We start from the raw sequence: 19,984 nt of genomic DNA, 5'->3' as shown, positions 1-19,984 counted from the left end.
GAATCTTCAAATAATGAGGGTTGAGTGTAATCATTTTAAAGAAGCTTATGATTGAATACTTAAAATATTCAAATTTTAAAGAAAGTTTCTATTGTTTTCAGAATGTGGAGGATTTTTGGTTAACCGGAGTCATCCTCACAGTTTTCATGTTCTATTGTCCAGTGGAATAAAATGGGCTGCTTTCAGTCTGTCATTTTATTTTCTCCCCCCCACAGGGAACAACCCATCTTCAGCACCCGCGCTCATGTCTTCCAGATTGACCCAAACACAAAGAAGAACTGGGTACCCACCAGCAAGCATGCGGTTACTGTGTCTTATTTTTATGACAGCACAAGAAATGTGTATAGGATAATCAGTTTAGATGGCTCAAAGGTGAGTTACATTTACTTTAATTAATTGTGCTATTTTGCTTTATAAAGTATAGCGTTTCAGTTTTAGAGGAATTTTATCTACATTAAAATATTTCCTTTTGAGTTTTTAAAACTTATTTTTAAAAAGATTTTATTTATGTATTCATTTATTTTTAGAGAGTGGAAGAGAGGGAGAAAAAGAGGGAATGAAATGTCAATGTGTGGTTGCATTTCATACGCCTCTGCTGGGGACCTGGCCTGCAACCCAGGCATGTGCTCTACACTGGGAATAGAACCAGTGACCCTTTGGTTTGCAGGCTGGTGCTCAATCCACTGAGCCACACCAGCTAGGGCAAAACTTAACTTCTTAAAAAAACAAAATTGATCATTTTTGAGTAGCAACACTTTTTTGTTTACTAAATTGCTTGGATTAACCACCTATTCATATTGTTACATGTCAACACATTCTACAAATTTGAGGTCAGTTTATTTTGATAAATATTCATTGCGTATCTCTTATAGGTCAAGCATTGTACTAGGTACAAGGAATATAATGGTAAACAGAGTGGACAGTTCCACTCTTGGAGCATGCAATAAAGCGAGGAACTAGAATTCTTTACATATAAATTTCTGGAAACTAATATGTAATTCGAGATCCCTAAATCATATGAAGTCTGTCAATATCAATATCAATACTAAAGCTTATTCTGAGCATCCCTTATCCGAAGAGAAGCATATGGACAGGGCCAACATTTTTATTTTTAGGAGAGGCAAATAGTCTAATATTTAAGAGCATGGATTACCTGGATTCAGATCTCAGCTCTACGATCTAAGTTTTTGACTATGGGCAAGTTACCTTACTTCTCTAAGCTTTATTGTTCTCACCTCAGTCCTGGTAGTTGTAAGGATTAAATTAGTATATCTGTAAAAACATTTAGATCAGTGCCTGATTAATAGTATGCCCGTAAAAAGTGGAGGGGGGGATTCCACTTTTTCATCAGTGAATTTTGAGCAGTATATTCAGATAAAGGAATACCAAACAGCAGATTCTGGATATAAAGTATGTAGAAAAATGAGGGCTCCGTTCTTTTTCTTCAACTTTTTGTGCAGCCATGAGGCCTTTCTATTCCCAGAAATTTTAGCAGTTCAGTGTAGGGATTAAGAGCACAGACTGTATAGTCAGCTTGTCTGGTTTGACTTTTTCCTCTACTACTGGGTAGCCATGTGACCTAGAGCGAGATATGTAATGTCTTAGTGTCTCAGTTTTCTCATCTGTGAAAAGGAACTAATGAATTACCTACATCACTACATCATGGGATTGTTGTGAAGATTAAATAAATTAATTTAGGCAAAGGCATTTCAAGGGTGTATAGTAATCGCTATACAAACACTTAACCTGTTATTGTTATCATTATTAATATTATTAGGCTATTAATTATATATGACAGTGGTTTGGGGGGAAAAAAGAAAATTTAATTTAATGCTCAACTTACAGTCTTTTCTGTGTGCTCATTTCTTATCTCCTTAACTAGATTACAGGACCCTAGGGACTATTTGTACTTGGTCTGGTACTTTAGTGACTAATGTATATTTATTTGAATAATTAATCCTATTTTCATTTTATTTGCAGGAGTTAAAGGACTTGAAAATAGTAATAGTTAATTTCTGAGAAGGCTTTTTAATGAGGAATAAATTTTTTGGACTTTGTAACAATATAGTGAAATTAACAGATATTAGTTATTGTTAATTCAAAGTCTAGAGTGCTTAATTTATCTCTTTTCCCTGATTCAAACCTTTGGTTCTCTATAACATGTGTTTCTCTCTTGGCCCAAACCACAGATAAAATGTCATTTTATTAGACAGGGGAGTTAAATGGTATACAAAAGTAAAGTTCAACTGAAGTAGTCCCATGTGATTAAATAATCCTCTGTTCTTCCTTATGAAGCAATATGAACTATTGCTTCTGGCATTTCCATTTTTGAACATACTTTGCAGCTTATAATTATTAGGCTCTTAAGTAACTCTTGTGAAAAAATTTTTGTTTCTTTTAATAAAATCTACCCTCTATAGCAGTTACTTTTTTTTTTTATCACATTTTCCATTTTCTAGTTATTTTCCTAAGCTGATGCTGTTAACTACTTCAGTTTCCTGCAGGAGTTGTTCTCTTAATAAGCAATAATGGTTTATTTGATGTAGCTAAATGTGTGTTTTTCTTTTTAAGTACTCTCTCTTCTATTTCTGCACTCCATGATAAGCTGGAAGGCCTTAGGTGCCCCTGACTAGAAAGTATCCATTTGTTCTCACTTAGTACCTTTACTGTGCATATAAAGTTTGCATGAAGTTTTTCCCATCATCCTGCAGAGACATCACCTTGGCCAAGGGCCAGGATCAGGGCACTATGTGGTCTTTAATGACAGCGTTTATACCTCTTTTTCCCGGAAAACACAAGAACTTTGGGATTGAGAGATATGTTTATTTTATAGAACTAAATTTTTTCTTTTAAATGGATTCATTGTATTCAAGGAGGTCTAATAAATCATTTTTTAAGGGAAGATTCAGAATGGGGACTAAAATGAAACTCTTAAACTTAAAAGCAGAAAGAAGTTCATTTGAAATAGTTAAAACTGAAGGTCAGTGACCTACAGCACATAGTTCCGTTTTCTTAGATGTCTGTAAAACCTGCTGGTACCTCACTTTTTGAGTTATTTGGATCCCATGTTAAATGCCCTTCTCTTCTTGAAAACATTTAGATCCCAGCTCAGATGTGCCTTCTTCAGGGAGTATTCAAGGACCATCTGATCTAAAGTAGTGCCTGACAGTCCTTGTCTTCTAGCCCTTCAGTGTCTATCGCATCCTGGTATTATGGTTTTTATAAACAGTTACCATTCTCTGAAATTACTTGTCCATTAACTGAATCTTCTTGCTCTAGAATGTGATCCACAATTACATTGCCTCATTGTAACTCAAGTTCATAGAATTGTGCTTGACATTATAAATAGGTCCTCAATAAAATATTTGGATAATCAAATGATTCCTCACCATCTGTTAATATAGCAGTACCCCTGAACCCACAGAGGATACTTCCAATACCATGAGTGGATACCTGCAACCGCAGATGGTACTGAATTTTTTCCTATACAAACATACACTTTATGGCATCTCTTTGGCATATTCAAATTGCCAGCATCACTACTAATGGTTTGGGGGCCATTATTAAGTAAAATGAAGGTTACTTGAACACAAGCACTGTGATCTGATAACCTAGACAGGTACTAAGTGACAAATGGGCAGGTAGCATATGGAATGGCTAATGCCGGACAGAGGGATGATTCGTGTCCAAGGCAGGACTGCAGGATTTCGTCATACCACTCAGAACATCATGTAACTTAAAACTTACCAAATGTTTATTTCTGGAATTTTCCATTTAATATTTACAGACTTATTTTGATCATTGGTAACTGAAACTGCAGAAAGCAAAACTGTGTATGAAGGGGGACTACTGTATATTCTTTTCCCTTTAGTCTTTTCATTTGATGACGTCTTCACAAGTTAGTGTGGTTATTAGCCACGTTTTACAGAATCTAAAATGACATGCTAGGAAAAGCAGGTTTTGAGTTGAAGAGTAAGGAGGTATATGAATATATGAATCTTGTAACAGGTAAAAATAAGAAGCTTTTGAGGATAAGGGCTCTGATGTAACAGCAGATGACCTATCTACTATCTGTGAGAGAAAGCAAGGGACCACTCTCACTTCTACTGTCTTCTTTAGCAGGCAGATGTCATACTATTAGGATTATAACATCATCAGTAACTGCATAGCTCATGAGTATTTACATTATACTGTTGTTCACAAGGTAAACATTTAGCTTTGCTCTAAAGCTGCTTGATTTTCATTCCACATTTAATAGTTCACCAAAAACAACTTATGGTTTTGATAACGTGCATTTTTATTATTATTGGAATCACTCTGTAATTGCACTTTTGGAAGGCATTAGACCACTTAAATAAAATGGATTCTCTATTCTTACAGTACTGGCAGAGGGAATGGACTTAAGTTAATATGTTATAATAATAGTGGAAATCTATTTTAGTGATCACCAAAGTTAATATTTAATAAGTTTTCTAAGAAGCTGGGTGTTAAACAGAAAAGGTAGTAATTTTCAGTATCATAAATTTATAACACTTTATTATAAAAGAAATAAAGTGTATATTTAGGATTTTGCTTTTCCCTTGAGTAAAGGAAAAAGCACTAAATGATTGAGTCTTTTCTGTATCATAATACATTTCAGGTAAATCAGCTTTTGGAAAATAGAAAAGATAGAAAATTTGTTCTATTGATGTATTCATTATTGAAAGATTTTTTTGGAGAGTGGGACCTTACTTTTAAAGAAACAACTATTAAAATTTCCTTGCTTTTAGTGACTATTATACAAAATTAATAGATGTTAAAAAAACCAAAATTAATAGATACTTATCCTAAGTGTTCAAAGGGATAGAAACTGATTACACTAAAAGCTCTTTAAAATTTCTTACATCATAAGGAAACCTATTTTGACTTTTAAGTGCTGAAATTTTTGATAGAATGACACTATATTTATATTTCCAGTAGTTACCTTGTTTCCACACTGTGACTTGCAATAATATAAACTATTTCTATAACTGTATATTTAACATTGTAGCTCATTAAGAATCCTAAGTTTTTATGTAACTAAATTGTCCTGTGTTTAAATGTCTGTTTCCTAATTTGGGGCAGTTTACTCAACTTGTTTTATTTTTCAGGCAATAATTAATAGCACTATCACCCCAAATATGACATTTACTAAAACATCTCAGAAGTTTGGCCAGTGGGCCGATAGCCGGGCAAACACTGTTTATGGACTGGGATTCTCCTCTGAGCATCATCTTTCAAAAGTAAGTTTATTCGTAAGATCTAAATGGAAATTTTTATCTGGACATTCTGGTCAGATGTCTTAAATATATAGTAGCAAATGAAGAGTATAAAATACAGAAGAAATTTGTTTAATATTCTCAGAACTGTAATGACTTTAGAGCAAGAAGGAGTCATTGGATTCTACTGTCAATTGGAAAATTCATTGCACACATTAAAAATAGTCACCACTGATTGAGAAGGTTTTGCATGGTTAACTGTGTGTATGGTACGAAATAAAAAGTGGGAATTATCACTTCAGAAAGGACTTTGCTCAGGACTTTACTCCCTTAGTTAGAGATGGTCTGCAAGATGGGTAGACACCAAGGTTTTCTGAATTGTGAAAACTCAATCTGAATCGTGATATAGATTTCAGTTTGTTGACATGACAGTAGACACATAAATTATAATGTTAAAGGAAATTGTGCATTGTCTAGGTGAGAATTACTCTGAGCTCTCTGATGCAATACAGAGACCAATAGAGACTATGAGGAGTTCTTGGGACATACTGACCAAGTGAATTACTGTGGCCAGAAAAGCCCATAAAGTATGGAGCATCACCAGATTAAATATTAGAAGTAAAACAGTTGTCATGCCTATAAGCAAAAACCATGCAGTGTTCATACCACTGGCTCCTTGAGTTCTGCTAATGTCACATGGAAAAGGTATGTAAGGAAAAAAGGAAACAATCTCGAGATACTAAGATGATGGAGATGAGTATTACTCATTTTTCCTCTTTAAGTTTTATGCAAACCAGACCCAAAGATTTATGCTTAAAACCTCTCTGAAGCATTCAGTTAAAAGGATAATCCTACACTTGACACACTTTATATGTGTTTTGGTATATACAAGATCTGAAGGCTTGAAACTTTAAATTTTTCGAGCCATTCAGAGTCTTAAAAAATGAGTTCTTGAAAGTCTTATACTCCTGTGAATATTTATTAACTGAGGTTATTATTAAATAGTTCAGTGGATATCACATGGAAAGAGTATGTAAGGAATAAGTATGAAATAATCTACTTTGTTTCCTTTTGTTTTAGTTGTAAACATTCCTTAACACTGTTGTTTTCAAATGTTTTTATCTTTTTCATATAAATTGTAGTTTAGAGCTCAATTTTAATACTGTTTTTACTGTTGCCTTGGTAATTATACGTCATTCTCTGTAGGATAATTAAAACAAACAAGTGTTACCTAATTTGGTTTCTCTTACATCGCCTAGTTCTCTAAATACATTTCTTGAACTGTGGTAAAGGTATGAGTTTCACATTCAAAGTATTTCAACATACAAAGGATACAGACATCCGGTTGGACATTGTCCCTCCATAAACAATTCTCTTAGGAAATTGTATGTTTATTCTAATCCTTTTGCCCTTATGCAGAACCTTTTTAGAACTTTTCTTTTGGAATCGTCTATTAAAGACTATAGGAAAAAAATTTAAAACTATAATTATATTCCATTTTCTGAATTGCTTGACATCAGAGTAGCTAAATTGTGGATTACTAAATAAACTTGCATGAAATGATTTTGGAGTCTAAGTAATTTTGACTATAAATTAAGTTTTTCATTGTGTCTTTCAGGTTATTGGGAAAGTAGCTAATGTAACGAAGGAATGGTTTATTAAATTCTGTCAATTATCCTGTCTCTTCTCATTTGAGCTTTTTTTTCTGGGAATGGCTTCTATAGTTCAAGAATTTTATTTTTCTCTCTTAAATTAGCATATGCTTTTGACTAACCTCCTGGTAGTGAATCCTAGTATTTTGCCTGTGGATTGACTATCAGGAAACAACCTGTTAGCTCTCAGAGCCTAGTCTAGTTTATTTATTCATTAGATTTGACTCTAAGAGCTTACAGTTAGTCTCTTCAGAATGTTTTGGTCCAAAGATGACAAAATCATGATTTATTTTCCAAGCTCTCTTGAAGACTACTGTTGATGGTTTATAGATTGTAGAGGACACAAAAGAGTTTATAATATTTTACATAAATGAAGCAAACATAAATTTTCTGGCTTGTTTTATTATTAAAATGCATAAATGAATTCAAAGCATTATAAGGGGGTGGAGAAGGCTCTGAAGGCAATTCTAGACAAAGACACCTCAAAAGGAAGGGAGAGTAGCAATATTAGAAGAAATGCGTGGTCTCCTAAGGTTGATGTATGAGGAAAATTACATCTATGCTTGTAGTGCTTACTGAGTTGTATTTTGTTATCATGGAAACCTAAGCCTTTAAAAATTAACAATAGCGTAGGTCTTATGAAGTTGAGAAGGGTTTTAAATATTAACTACTTTGGAATGCTAAATTAATTTAAGAAAAATTTTGTGTACTACAGATTATATAAAGAGAAGTTAATTATAGTTTTGTTTTAATTTTATTTCCACTAATATGAATAAGACCGTTTAAGAATTCAGATTTCTTTCTGTAAAGAGATATTCTATTTAATTAGAAAAGTATAGTGATATGGATTGTTTCCTGATCTCTAAGTTGTAGGCAGGGGTGACAAGGTTTCAGGCAAGAAGGAAAATTTGTAGTGACAACTTTAATTTTGACCCTCCTCCATCTCTCAAAGGCAGGTCAGAGTATCTATCATGAGCTTTTCCTACCAAAGCCTTCTTTCCTAAGATGGAAATGAGGGTTGGCTTATGAACTTGGAGGAGGGAAAGATAACTTCATATTTTTATTGCCAACTCTAAGACGTGTTTTAAGTTGCATAGAGATTTATAATTTTTTTAATTTTGTTATTTTATAACCCTAACTTACTCTCTCTGAGAACAGTGGTAAACTAGTTTCTATTCCAAAACACAGATCGATACTATTTGTGGCCATGATGTTTATAGATTTCTATTGAATTCCTAAGAAATTGCATTTATGTACAGTAATTTTTTAAATTGTTGTCAATCTTAAAGACCTTTGTGGAGACATATTATTCCTTCTGCTGCTGTACATTAGCTGTTTAGGAGTCTTTAGAAATTAATTTTTATTAATGCCAGTTGGTGATAATAGTAAATGTTGCTGTTTGTATTGTTGAAAATAAAATGTCTTACATAATACAAGAGTTTATATTATAGTAAAAGTTAAAAACATGCTCTAAATACTGAGATGCTTAGGAGTCGATACTTAAGAGATTCAATTTTCTTTGTGATAAATATAGTATGCTCATCTTTGCTGATTCCACTCCTAACCTGTACTCCCTACTTTGGTCCTAGTAAAGTGTATCTGAACAACCAAGGAGGGGCATGGGTAAGCTAGCTGACACCAGATTCTAAGTTAGTAATATTGTGATGTTTTTGAATGAGATTTATCAAGGTATTTTACAATATACAAATGCTTTGGTATTCGGTGTCTTTTTCTGTCATTTTCATATTACACTTGTTACATTTTCATATTACAATTGATTTGAGGGGTAGGTTGCTTGTATAATAGTCAGTTATTGAGAAAATAAAAGAAAACTAAGGTAAAATGAGTATGGTGACTTATTTTTATTTGGTTAATGTATATAGTTTTTATACATTCAGTTTGCAGAAAAGTTTCAGGAATTTAAAGAAGCTGCTCGACTCGCAAAGGAGAAATCACAAGAAAAGATGGAACTTACCAGTACACCTTCACAGGTGGGTATTTAATTTCTTTTCTTATTTATGGACCATGTTCATTTTAGATGGTATCCTTTATGCCAGAGTTAAGCAAATAGTGGCAAAATTAAGATAATTGTGAAAGTGGACATAGGAATGTACTGTTTGGTTAATCTGTACTAGTGGAGAAAGAAAGGTTTTTGTCCTATATGCCAATATCTGCTAGAGTCTGGGTCAGGGGGAGGGGCGGGATTAGCTTAGCAACTAAAACTCAGGTTTTTTAAATGTACATACACCTTAAAAACAGTTGTACATATAGATGATAGATTGGCCTATTGTGATATATTCTTTGTTCTGTGATGGTCACTGAGTACCACTACTAGAGGAGGCAGGAGAGGCTCAGGAAAACAAAAGCTCATTATACTCACAGGTTCTAGATACAGAAGGCCCACAGGGAAGGCTCAGGGTGGCCAGGAGGCAGAAAGCGGGAACACGGGGAAAGCTGAGGGTAGAGCCTGCACTGGGTTTTCCATGGGAATGGCAGGGCAGGGCAGCAGTTTAGGACTTGCTAGTTTGAATAATTTCTGTGGACTCTAAACTTACGGGTGGCCCCTAGTGCTTGGTGCCTTGCTCAGGGATGATTGAGGCAGGGCAATATTGCCCGCTGGGGCGCATGGGCCAGACAGAGGAGGTGTAGCCCTGGATTCGTTAGCTTTACATCAAAGGCATGCTCCCATTTTAGCCCCTTGCTATCTCTAAGAATTGGCTAGACAGAAAGGTTTTTTAAGATGTCAAAGCACCAAATATGCAGAGAGTATATAAAAATTTAACAGTACAGTTTGTTCTACTTGATTTTTAAGTGTACTTAAATCTGATAGCTGGGGAGCCTTACTCTACGCTTACTCTATGTAAAACCCAAAGGTTATACGTTTTATACAAGTATCATTTTTCTCTTTGATGAGTGAGTTAATAATACCTGTTAGTTGTTCATCATAACCTTTCTCCAGTTGGAAATTAATTTGATCTCTAAGTGAAGTTCATTAAATAGTTATATTTCAGGACTTTTACAAAGATTTTACTGTATTATAGTATGATTCATAAAGAATGCCCGTTTCTGCATTTTAATATCAGGCTTTTCTAAAATTAACTTGTATTTTAATTGTCATCTTAAGACCAGAGTTCAGGTTTGTCCTGACTTTTTTCCTGTGGTAACTGTCTTTGAGGTTTACTCAGGTAATGAAGATCAAATGTAACAAATCTTTCTCTGGAATGTCAGTAGTAGCAGATTTGCATAAAACTGTCTTGAGGAATTAAATAGGAATTGCCTTGGAATTTAGTGACTAGCCAAACGATTGGAACACTTTAGAAACCCGCTCTTCCCTTTCCTTCCCACCCTGGCACAAAATTCGGTTTGGCAAACTCTACTGGTATAAAGAGTTTTGGGTTAATTTTTTTTAAAGGCAAGGAGAGCTTTGTTAAGTATGCTTAAAGTACCTGTATTTCCTCACAGACTAAGGGTGTACTCTGGATTAAAGCTCCATAATACCTCCTCTGTACTAACAGTGGCCTGGAATAACATGTATGATCATTTTGAAATTTCCCTTGAATCTATATTCCCTAAGTGCTCTGATGGTAAGGTGACATTTTAATCATAGGAGCCCATTTAAAATTTAGTACCAATACATATTGGGAACTCCAGTTCCTCAGGTAAATGATTGAAGTGTGACAAGAGGGTGCTACAGCATATTCGGTAAGAGAATACTCAAAGGACTCCAATAACACTGTAATGAATTACACTTTGCCATTGTACTTAGTTTCTATTTCTCTAACCATAACTTGTTTTTGTTTAATTGGCCATGAACTATTACAGGTTGCTAAGATACTTGCTCCTCTTTGGTGGAAAGAATGTCTTTAAGTCTTTACTTCCGTCAAAGTGACAGATCCAAGATGTTTTTATTTGGATAATGCTATGAGATATAAGAAATAAAGAAATATCCTAAGTTCATCTGTTTTTGAGAGCTGAAATATACTGACTTTAATTTATCTTTTCAAAATATTTGAAAGTCTGATTGTTAATTTAATGTACAGAAGCCAGAGAAATAGTGGGGGGAAAAAGAAAAAGCATTTCTTTTCATTTCTGTTTTCTCCACTTTTTGTGCCAGTCCATTACAGATATCATTAATACTTGCTTTAGTTTGAAATGTTTGAACACTGGCCACTCCGATTCTATTCAGCTACAGAACAGAGCTTGGTTGTCACTGGTTTAACCCAATCTGCTAAATTAATGCTCTGCCTGGAGAATAGAATATTACCCTGGAATTCAGCCACAGGATCAGGAGGTTAAATGGGATCATTGATAACAGTATAAACTTAGTTGGACATAGCTTTTGTTTTTATTTGAGGAGGGATAATGAACTGGGTAAGAGCCTAGGTTTTCAAGTCCAACAAGCTTAGAAATAAATCCTTTTTCTGTCACTATGTCGTGACCTTGCTAAAATTGCTTATACACCTGTAACATAAGTATTATTACAGCGCTTGCCTTATAGGATGGTTGGGAGGAATACGTATGATAATGGCAATGTCGTTATAACAAATGGCATTATGACAGAGTCATGCAATAATGGCAGTAGAGGCTGGCTTAGAATCTGAGATCTCCCGTACTAGTTTTCTGACTTAAGTAACTTACTATTTTTAAAAAATCTATTAAAAGGGTTATTATGAGAATTAAATGAGGATTACAAAGTGCTTATCATATAGTAAAGGCTTAATAAATTTTAACAGTTGTTGATGATGTAGTTGTAATGGTGAAGATAATAACGGTAAAACCTTGACATAGGATCTGGCACATAATGGTTATTCAGAAAAATAGATTCCTTAATTGAATAAAGCCTTCATCAGGACTCCCTGGAAGACTTGTTAAAAACACAAATTGCTGATTCCCGCTGCCAGCATTTCTGATTGAGTAAAGCTGAAATGAGGCCCAAGAATTTGCATTTCTAACAAGTTTCCAGGAGATGCTGATGCTGTTAACCTGGGGGCCACACTTTGAGAAGCAGTGCTGCAGACAAACCATTCCACCGCTCTGAAGGTCTGCCATGAAAGGAGTCTGACATTTAGAGCAAAGTTATCCACTTCCGCATCCTTAGGCTCTCGAGCTAAGGTTGTACACTTGACGTAAATGTGTGATCATGTCAGATAATCTTAATGTTGCATCTTTTGGAATAAGTTGAATCACATATTGCTAGTTTCTTTCATGTCCTCTATAAATCATAGACATTAATTTAGAACTTTTTCTCTGTTGAAGATCTTAGTTTCTCATGTTTCCAGAAAATCTTTTAAACAGTACATTTTTTATGAAAACTAGAGTTTGGCTTTACTCCTGAAACTTTTTATATGGTTCACAGTAAAAATACTATATTTTCTTTAACTTGTTAGACAATTCTTTCAGAATATGCATTGAAGATAAAAAGGGCAGTATCATCAAATAGTATCCAAATTTTTCTTCACTGGAGTTTAGAAAAAAACTTTAGTTGTCAGCTGTCTAAGACTTTTAAATTGAGTCAAGTATTTACTCCATCAGTTGTCTGCAGCCAAACAGAAGTTGCCATTTAAATTGTCATGTTGAATAACATTAAATAGATTGCAGTAGCTCTCTTGATTTATATTTCAGTAGTCTAGTTTTTCTTTCAAGCTTTTTAAGATTTCACTATATAAAGTGAAATATGTGAGTGTGTGCGTGCGTGTGTGTGTGTATGTGTGTGTGTGTGTAAAGAAAGAACAAATTTTCTTTAGCTTTATTATAAATACCAACTTATTAATGTTTATTTTAATGATAAATTGTTATTTATCCAAATGAGGCACCAGTTCATTGTAACTGATGATTAGGATGTCCGTGACTAGCTGTTTGATCCTATGAAAGTCAGTTGACCTGTCTGGGTTGTAGTAGTTCTTGAACCCATGAGGTCAGAGGTTTAAACTATATGATCTCTTATGAGATTGCAAGTTCAATAAATCTCAAGTGTTTCTGATTTTCTTTTACAAGGGTATCACTTGATATAATTGAATTTTTTGAAAGGTGGACTGTATTAGCCAAGTGTTACTACCCTGAACTATATTATTTATATATCCAGCCCCATAATATACCATAAGAATTGGGGAATGTCTATAAATTAATATGATACTTTCTTAGTATCATATAACCAATATGGCTTTACTGAATCAGATACCACAATAACAACTTTTACAACCTCAGGAAAGCTTCACTAGAATTTGCTAGATGTTGTTGTTTGCTGTCCAAGTAAGGACAATGGACTGAAGCATCTCTAACCCTGTTCCTTTTCTCCGTATACTATTTATTCATTTTTCTATTGGGTTTACCTACTAAGTATTAGCAGTGAGAATAAAGAGGAGGGAATAGAGACAGTAATGGGGAAATTAACTGAACTTGGAATAAATATGGGAATTGAGAGAGTGGTGAGGGTGAGAGAGGGTGGTAAAGAAGAAGGTAGATGTTTTTAAACTTCTTAGTTTGTAGCACGAATCTCAGAAGAGGGTTTCTACTTCAGATATTGAATTTGTATGCTAATGGACGCCCAGGTAGATATGTCCTGTGGGTAGTTAGAAATTTGGAATTGGAGCTAAATCTGAAGAGTCATCAATAAGGGGAGGGGAGGAGGAAGAAGAGGGTATGGGGGTATAAATGTTGGTGGAAGAGGACCTGACTTGCAACAGCGAGCACACAGTACTATATACAGATGATGTATTATAGAATTGTACATCTGAATACCATATAATTTTGTTAACCAGTGTCACCCCAATACATTCAATTAAAAAAAGAGTGTCATCAATAAATGCATAGGAGTTCAATCTGTTGGTGAGAATGGTATCATCCAGAAAGAAAATAGAATGGAAAGAGGAGAAAGACAAGGGTCAAAAATTATCACCTAAAGATTGTCACTTAAGAAATTTGATGGAGTTTTGGGAAAAGATACTGAGAAGGAAATGAACCAGCAGAGAATGTTAGCACAGATGTCAAGAGAAGAACATTTTAAGTTGGAGGCAAAGATTTGGCAATGTCAGGGGCAGACTTCCAACAGGATGGGACTTAAGAGGACTTTCAACCAAATAAACTGGAGCTCACTGTAATTATTGGTGGACTTTTGAAGGAAGGGCATTGTTAACTAGTTTCTAGAATAAAAGGAAGTGACCTCAGTCTACTCTTGATACCAAAATGTTTGGTAGTGAGAATATAAGTTAAAAAAATTTTTTTTCTGTATGAGGAGGAAAAGTGTTAGCATGGTAATCTCAGGAGGATGTGAACCTAAGAATTTTTTTCTAGACTGTATGTGTCAGAGTGACTTGAATATGTTTTTAAATGTAAGGCAGGATCAGGAAGGAGAAAGAGAAGAATAGAAGGAAAGGATCATTGATGGAGCATTGTGCAGGAGGTGCCGTTGTTGGGGGTTGGGAGGATGGAAATAAATTAGCCACTTTATCTGAAAAGGAGGGAAAGATAAAAATGGATTCAACCCTGGCTGGTGTGACTCAGTTGATTGAATGCCAGCCTGTGAACCAAAAGGTCATTGGTTTGATTCCCAGTCAGGGCCCATGGCTGGGTTTCAGGCCAGGTCCCCAGCAGGGGGCGCATGAGAAGTAACCAGGCATTGATGTTTCTCTCCCTCTCTCCCTCCCTTCTCCTCTCTCTAAAAAATAAATAAAATTAAAAAAATGGATTCAGATACAGGTAGGAGGGAGATTGAGGAAGTTTATGCCAGTTTATTTCTATATTCTCTGTGAAAGAAGAGCTAGCTAATTCACTGAGAAGGACAACTGAAAAGATGAAGGGCTTGAACAGAGATTTGGAATGGCTGTTAGATAGGAAAAAAAAGAAGTCAAATGGGAATAGGTAAATTAAAGATTACTCAGCACTTCAGGAGCGTAATTAAAGTCAGAGCTCAAAATTATCTTCATGGCACTAATCAGCATATTTAACAGTATTTTCTCTCATAGCTCTTGGTAGCTTGGGCACATAAGAATAGGGAATGATGGTTCATTCTGTATGAAATAAGAAATTGACAAGAAAGGTGCTGTTGAAGGTAAAGGAAGCCCAGAAAGAGACGATGCTAGTGAGAGTATAATTAAGGTGATTGGCTTTCTGGTGTATGGAGAAAAGTAAAGCCAGTTTGAACCTGACAAAGCATAATATTAGCAGTGGGCCAGAGATGGTAAGTCTTGATGAAGCTGCAGAGCAGGTGGAAAGGGAGTGAGTGAGGGCAGGGGCACAGGAGGATGTACAGCACAAGCCCTTTTATCTGCTGAAACCAAAACCAATAGCTGATGAGTTAATCTAAAAAGTCAGTTAATGTGAACAATTATTTTTAAAAGATTCTTTTAAATTTATAAGTAAAAATTCAATATTATATTTATTCATCCTGATATTGATTTAAAATTGAAGCCTTTCCTTTGAATATGAATCTGCTGAATAAAATTCCAAGTTGCCTTTCTTACATAAATTATACTGATTATTGCCAGCAATTTACTGTGTATTTTTTCCTCAAAGTAGAGCTAACCTTTGGTACTTGGAAAGAAATCTGAATGTGATATTAATAGATTTTTCTGGCATTTTCATGATATATGGTATATTTTATATGGTATGTAATATATTATAGATACCTAATTTGATTGTTTTATTTTTTAGCCATTTACCTTACCATTTAGTTCTTTCAAGGCATTTAATTTGATTTTCAGTAATATAACCATTGTAGTTTTGTAGTCAAATTTCATTAGTTCACATAATATTTAATTCAGCTATATAATTATATAAATACAAATGACTTGGTAAGAATTTAACTCCCCTGGTGGTTACAGAAATTGCAGATCCTCATGGACATGGACAGCAGTGTGGTGATTGCTGGGGGTGGGAGGGTGTAAGGGGAGGACATGGAACAAATACAATAAAGGTTAAATAAAAAATAAAAACTGGAATTACTAAAAAAAAAAAAAAAAAAAGCAGAGTCCTGGGAATCAGTCACTTTTACACAAGGAATGCAGAGCATGAGTTAATCCAGAGAGTCCGATTACAGGAACGTCTGCGGTTGTCAGAAATGGGGTTTCCGAGGTGGCCCTGGATGGTGACTGGTATAGGGAATGACTTATGTCAGCAGATGTTTGATCTTGGCCGCACCCTCCTGTATGTATCCTTTTGCTCTTCTTCTGTATCTCTCTCCTAGCAGTTCTTTCCATTTCCATAGCCATGAGAACTCAAAACCATTAGGTTTCCCCCCGATTTTTCCTATCAGAGCCTCTCTGCCCAGAGAACAGTGGTGTTCTCATCTTCACTGAAATATAAAAGATTATAAAATAGAATGAATCTTGCAAGAATGTTTTACTCACGTCAAAAAGGATGAAGCTAGCAGGAATTTTAATTTTAGGCTTTATTGGAATTAAACGGAATGCAGGTGGTATTTGGTCTACTGGGGAAGGTCATGCTGCTACATCCCTCCTGCCTCACCCCATCCTCCAGCTATAGAGCACATGAGGGGGGACCCCAAAAAACTGGAATTATCTCCTGGAGGGTAGGTCCCTTCCCCAGCTAGGCGAGTGTTCTAGGAACCCATCTGTATCAGTGTACCAGCTGGTATTGCTATGAGGGGCTGCGTTCCGTTTCAGTGAATTTTTTTGAAGACTTTTTCAGTGCTTTTGCCCATTTCATGATGGGAGATTTACGAGTGTACCTGCCCACACCGTGCTGAGTGTTCAGCAATTTTTGACCAAAAAAAGGTATGACGTCCATGCCCCACCTTCCATATTCACCCTATCTTGCTCCAAGTGACATTTTTTTTGTTTGTTTACCCGGATGAAAAAAGTCCTCAAAGGGAAACATTTTGCCAATGTGGAAGAGGTGAAACAAAAAACAGCAGAAACACTAAAAGGCCTCAAATCCAATGAGTTCGAACATTGTTTCAAGCAGTGAAAAAAAGATCTCGATAGATGTATTGCATCAAATGGAGAGTACGTTGAAGGTGACTGAAGTTTAAACATGAAAGAATAAATACACAGTTTTTAATAAATAAATCCTGGGTTTTTTGGGGGAGATCCCCCCTTGTACACCTGAGAGTAGATTGATGATACCACTCTGAAGAGCTGGCCTGGAGTGCGGGCCAAGGGCATTTCTTTTTCTTGTAATTCAGAATATTTCTGGGTTTTTGTTTTTTGTTGGGGTTTTTTGTTTTTGTTTTTTTGTTTTTTTTTTTTTGATGGCTGGGAGGCTTTCTTGCTACTTCATATATGGGTAGGAAGAGATAATTATTAAAATGCAGCACTTCCTGAATCTTACATCTGTGTTTAGGCTCCTTTTTTATAATATAGTTACATCTCTTAGTTTTGACTTCCCTGATACTCTATCATACTAATATAAACAATTCATCTGACGGTAATTTTTCTTTTCTAAATTATTTTTTCTGGTATGGGATGTAGGGTAAGTTTCCCCAAAACAAAGTGAGATGTGAGTGGTTTTATTTCTTAAAATAAGTTTATAAAGATGATAGAGGGCCATTAAATTTCAGTTTTTAGTTATGTTGTACATTTTAGTTTATCAGCTTTGGTATGCATATGCACAGGTACATAAACATATCAAAGAAGATATTGTTTGATAATTTTTTTCCTTAAAAATTTACTATAAAAGTGGCAAACCATATTAACTTGGGAATCTCTTTTAAAAATATATTTTATTGATTATGCTATTACAGTTGTCCCAGTTTTTCTCCCTTTCCCCCCCTCTGCCCATCACCCCATTCCCTCCAGTAATATCCCCTTAGTTCATGTCTATGGGTCATGCATGTAAGTTCTTTGGCTTCTCCATTTCCTATACTATTCTTAGAGTCCTGCTGTCTATTTTGTACCTACCAATTATGCTTCTTAATCCCTGTACCTTTTCCCCCATTCTTGCCCTCCCCGCTCCCAGCTGATAACCCTCCACTTGATCTCCATATTTATGATTCTGTTCCTGTTCTGGTTGTTCACTTAAGTTTGTTTTTTTAAGATTCAGTTGTTGACAATTGTGAATCTGTTGCCATTTTAATGTTCACAGTTTGGATCTTCTTTTTCTTAAATAAGTCCCTTAAACATTTCATGTAATAGTGACTTAGTGATGATGAACTCCTTTAGCTTTACCTTGTCTGGGAAGCTCTTTATCTGCCTTTCCATTCTAAATGATAGCTTTGCTGGATAGAATATTCTTGGCAGTAGCCTTGCTTTTCATCACTTTGAATACTTCTTGCTAGTCCCTTCTAGCCTGCAAAGTTTGAGAAACCAGCTGACAGTCTTATGAGAACTCCAATGTAGGTAACTCTCTGCTTTTCTCTTCCTGCTTTTAAGATTCTCTCTTTATCTCTAACCTTTGGCATTTTAATTATGGTGTGTCTTGGTATTGTCCTCTTTGGTCCATCTTCTTTGAGACTCTCTATGCTTCTTGGACTTGTATGTCTATTTCCTTTACCAAATTAGGGAAGTTTTCTTTCATTATCTTTTCAAATAAGTTTTCAATTTCTCACTCTTCCTCTTCTCCCTCTTGGCACCCCTGTGATTCAGATGTTGGTACATTTGAAGATGTACCACCGGCACCTTATGCTATTCTTGTTTTTTTCTGAACTCTTTTTTCTTATTGCTGTTCTGGTTGAATGCTTATTTCTTTCTTATGTTCTAAGTTATTGATTTGAATCCCAGCTTCATCCCCTCCACTGTTGGTTTCCTGTAGATTTTTATTTCACTTACTGTAACCTTCATTTCCTCCTGGGTCTTTTTCATTTTGTTGTCATATTCATTGAGTTCTTTGAGCATCCTGATCACCAGTGTTTTGGACTCTGCATCTGCTATGTTGGTTATCTCTATTCTGTTTAGTTCTTTTTCTGCGGCTTTGTTCTGTCTTTTTTTCATTTGGACCATATTTCTTTGTCTCCTCAATTTGGCAGCCTCCCTGTGTTTGTTTCTGTGTATTAGATAGAGTTGCTTTGACTCTCTGTCTTAGTAGTGTGGCCTCTTGTGGAAAAGACACCTGTAAATCATATGGATCAGAGCCTTAGGTAATTGCTGGGGTGGGGCAGCCTGCTTCACCACTTTGTGGCTTTGTGTGGGGTGAGGGCTTGGAGGGAGGACAGTGCCATTGCCTGGCTTCTGAAGCTTTGCCTGGCACTCTCCCTGTATGACTGGTGCCCTCTCAGCTGTTGCCCTGGTGCTGAATCTCAAAGGGGGTGAGTCTGCATACACCTAAAGTCTGTGAGGGCCCTTCAAGAGGAATCTCCTGAAAATCTGGCAGTTTCTTCCTCCACCCCAATCCCCACTGGTTTTTACAGCCAGAGGTTATGGGGATTTATCCTCCTGGAGCTGGAACACTGGGCTGTGTGGTCTGGCCTGGATCTGGGATCGCTTGCTCCGAAAGCATCCCACCTGATTTTTTTTTTTTTTATTTAAAGATTTTATTTATTTACTTTTAGAGAAGGGAAGGGAGGGATAGGGAGAGGGAAACATCAATGTGTGGTTGCCTCTCGCGCACCCCTTACTGGGGACCTGGCCCGCAACCCACGCATGTGCTCTGACTGGGAATCAAACCAGCAACCCTTTGCTTTGCAGTCCGGCACTCAATCCACTGAGCCACACCAGCCAGGGCTCCCTCCTGATTTTTATCCACCACACGTGAATGTGGGGTCACCTGTTCGGTTGCCACCACTGCTGCCGCTCTGCCCATCTCCATGTCTCTGCCCCTCCAACTGATTTGGATGAATGTTGCTTCTTTAAATCCTTGATTGTCAAACTGCCATACAGCTCAATTTTCTGATGGTCTGGGTGTTACTTGTTTTGAGTTCTAGTTGTAATTCTTTCTGTGGTTGTGTGAGGAGGCAAAACATATTTACCTACACCTCCATCTTGACTGGAACACAAGAATCTCATTCTAAAGAAAAATTATCCTTCTTTTTCCAAAGTTTCTTTCTTGGAGGGTTAATACACCTCCAAGTTTTTTATTTTAATATTTGATTTAAAGATATAAAATGTTGGTTTCATATAAGGGGTAGGTTTTTTTTTTTAAAGGAATAACAAAGCTGATTTTGAGGAAATTATAATTTAGATTATAAAATAACTAGAAGTTTGG

At 35.7% G+C, this 19,984-nt stretch overlaps 1 protein-coding gene across 2 annotated transcripts in view; it reads left to right on the top strand.

Annotated features, from left to right (window-relative positions):
• The window catches only part of HOMER1 (homer scaffold protein 1), a 119,456-nt gene that overhangs the window by 44,220 nt on the left and 55,252 nt on the right, over positions 1–19,984 (top strand). For both annotated transcript variants that reach the window (XM_054578527.1, XM_054578526.1), the window contains exons 2-4: positions 216–372; positions 5,130–5,261; positions 8,788–8,880. In XM_054578527.1, coding sequence (XP_054434502.1) covers positions 216–372; positions 5,130–5,261; positions 8,788–8,880 — 382 coding nt within the window. The remainder of the gene's footprint in view (positions 1–215; positions 373–5,129; positions 5,262–8,787; positions 8,881–19,984) is intronic.

This window comes from Pteronotus mesoamericanus, unplaced genomic scaffold (assembly GCF_021234165.1).
Source record: "Pteronotus mesoamericanus isolate MK-2021 breed Mesoamerican mustached bat unplaced genomic scaffold, CSHL_Meso_final contig_50, whole genome shotgun sequence".
NCBI lineage: Eukaryota > Metazoa > Chordata > Mammalia > Chiroptera > Mormoopidae > Pteronotus > Pteronotus mesoamericanus.
This window is presented reverse-complemented; position numbering and strand designations above follow the sequence as displayed.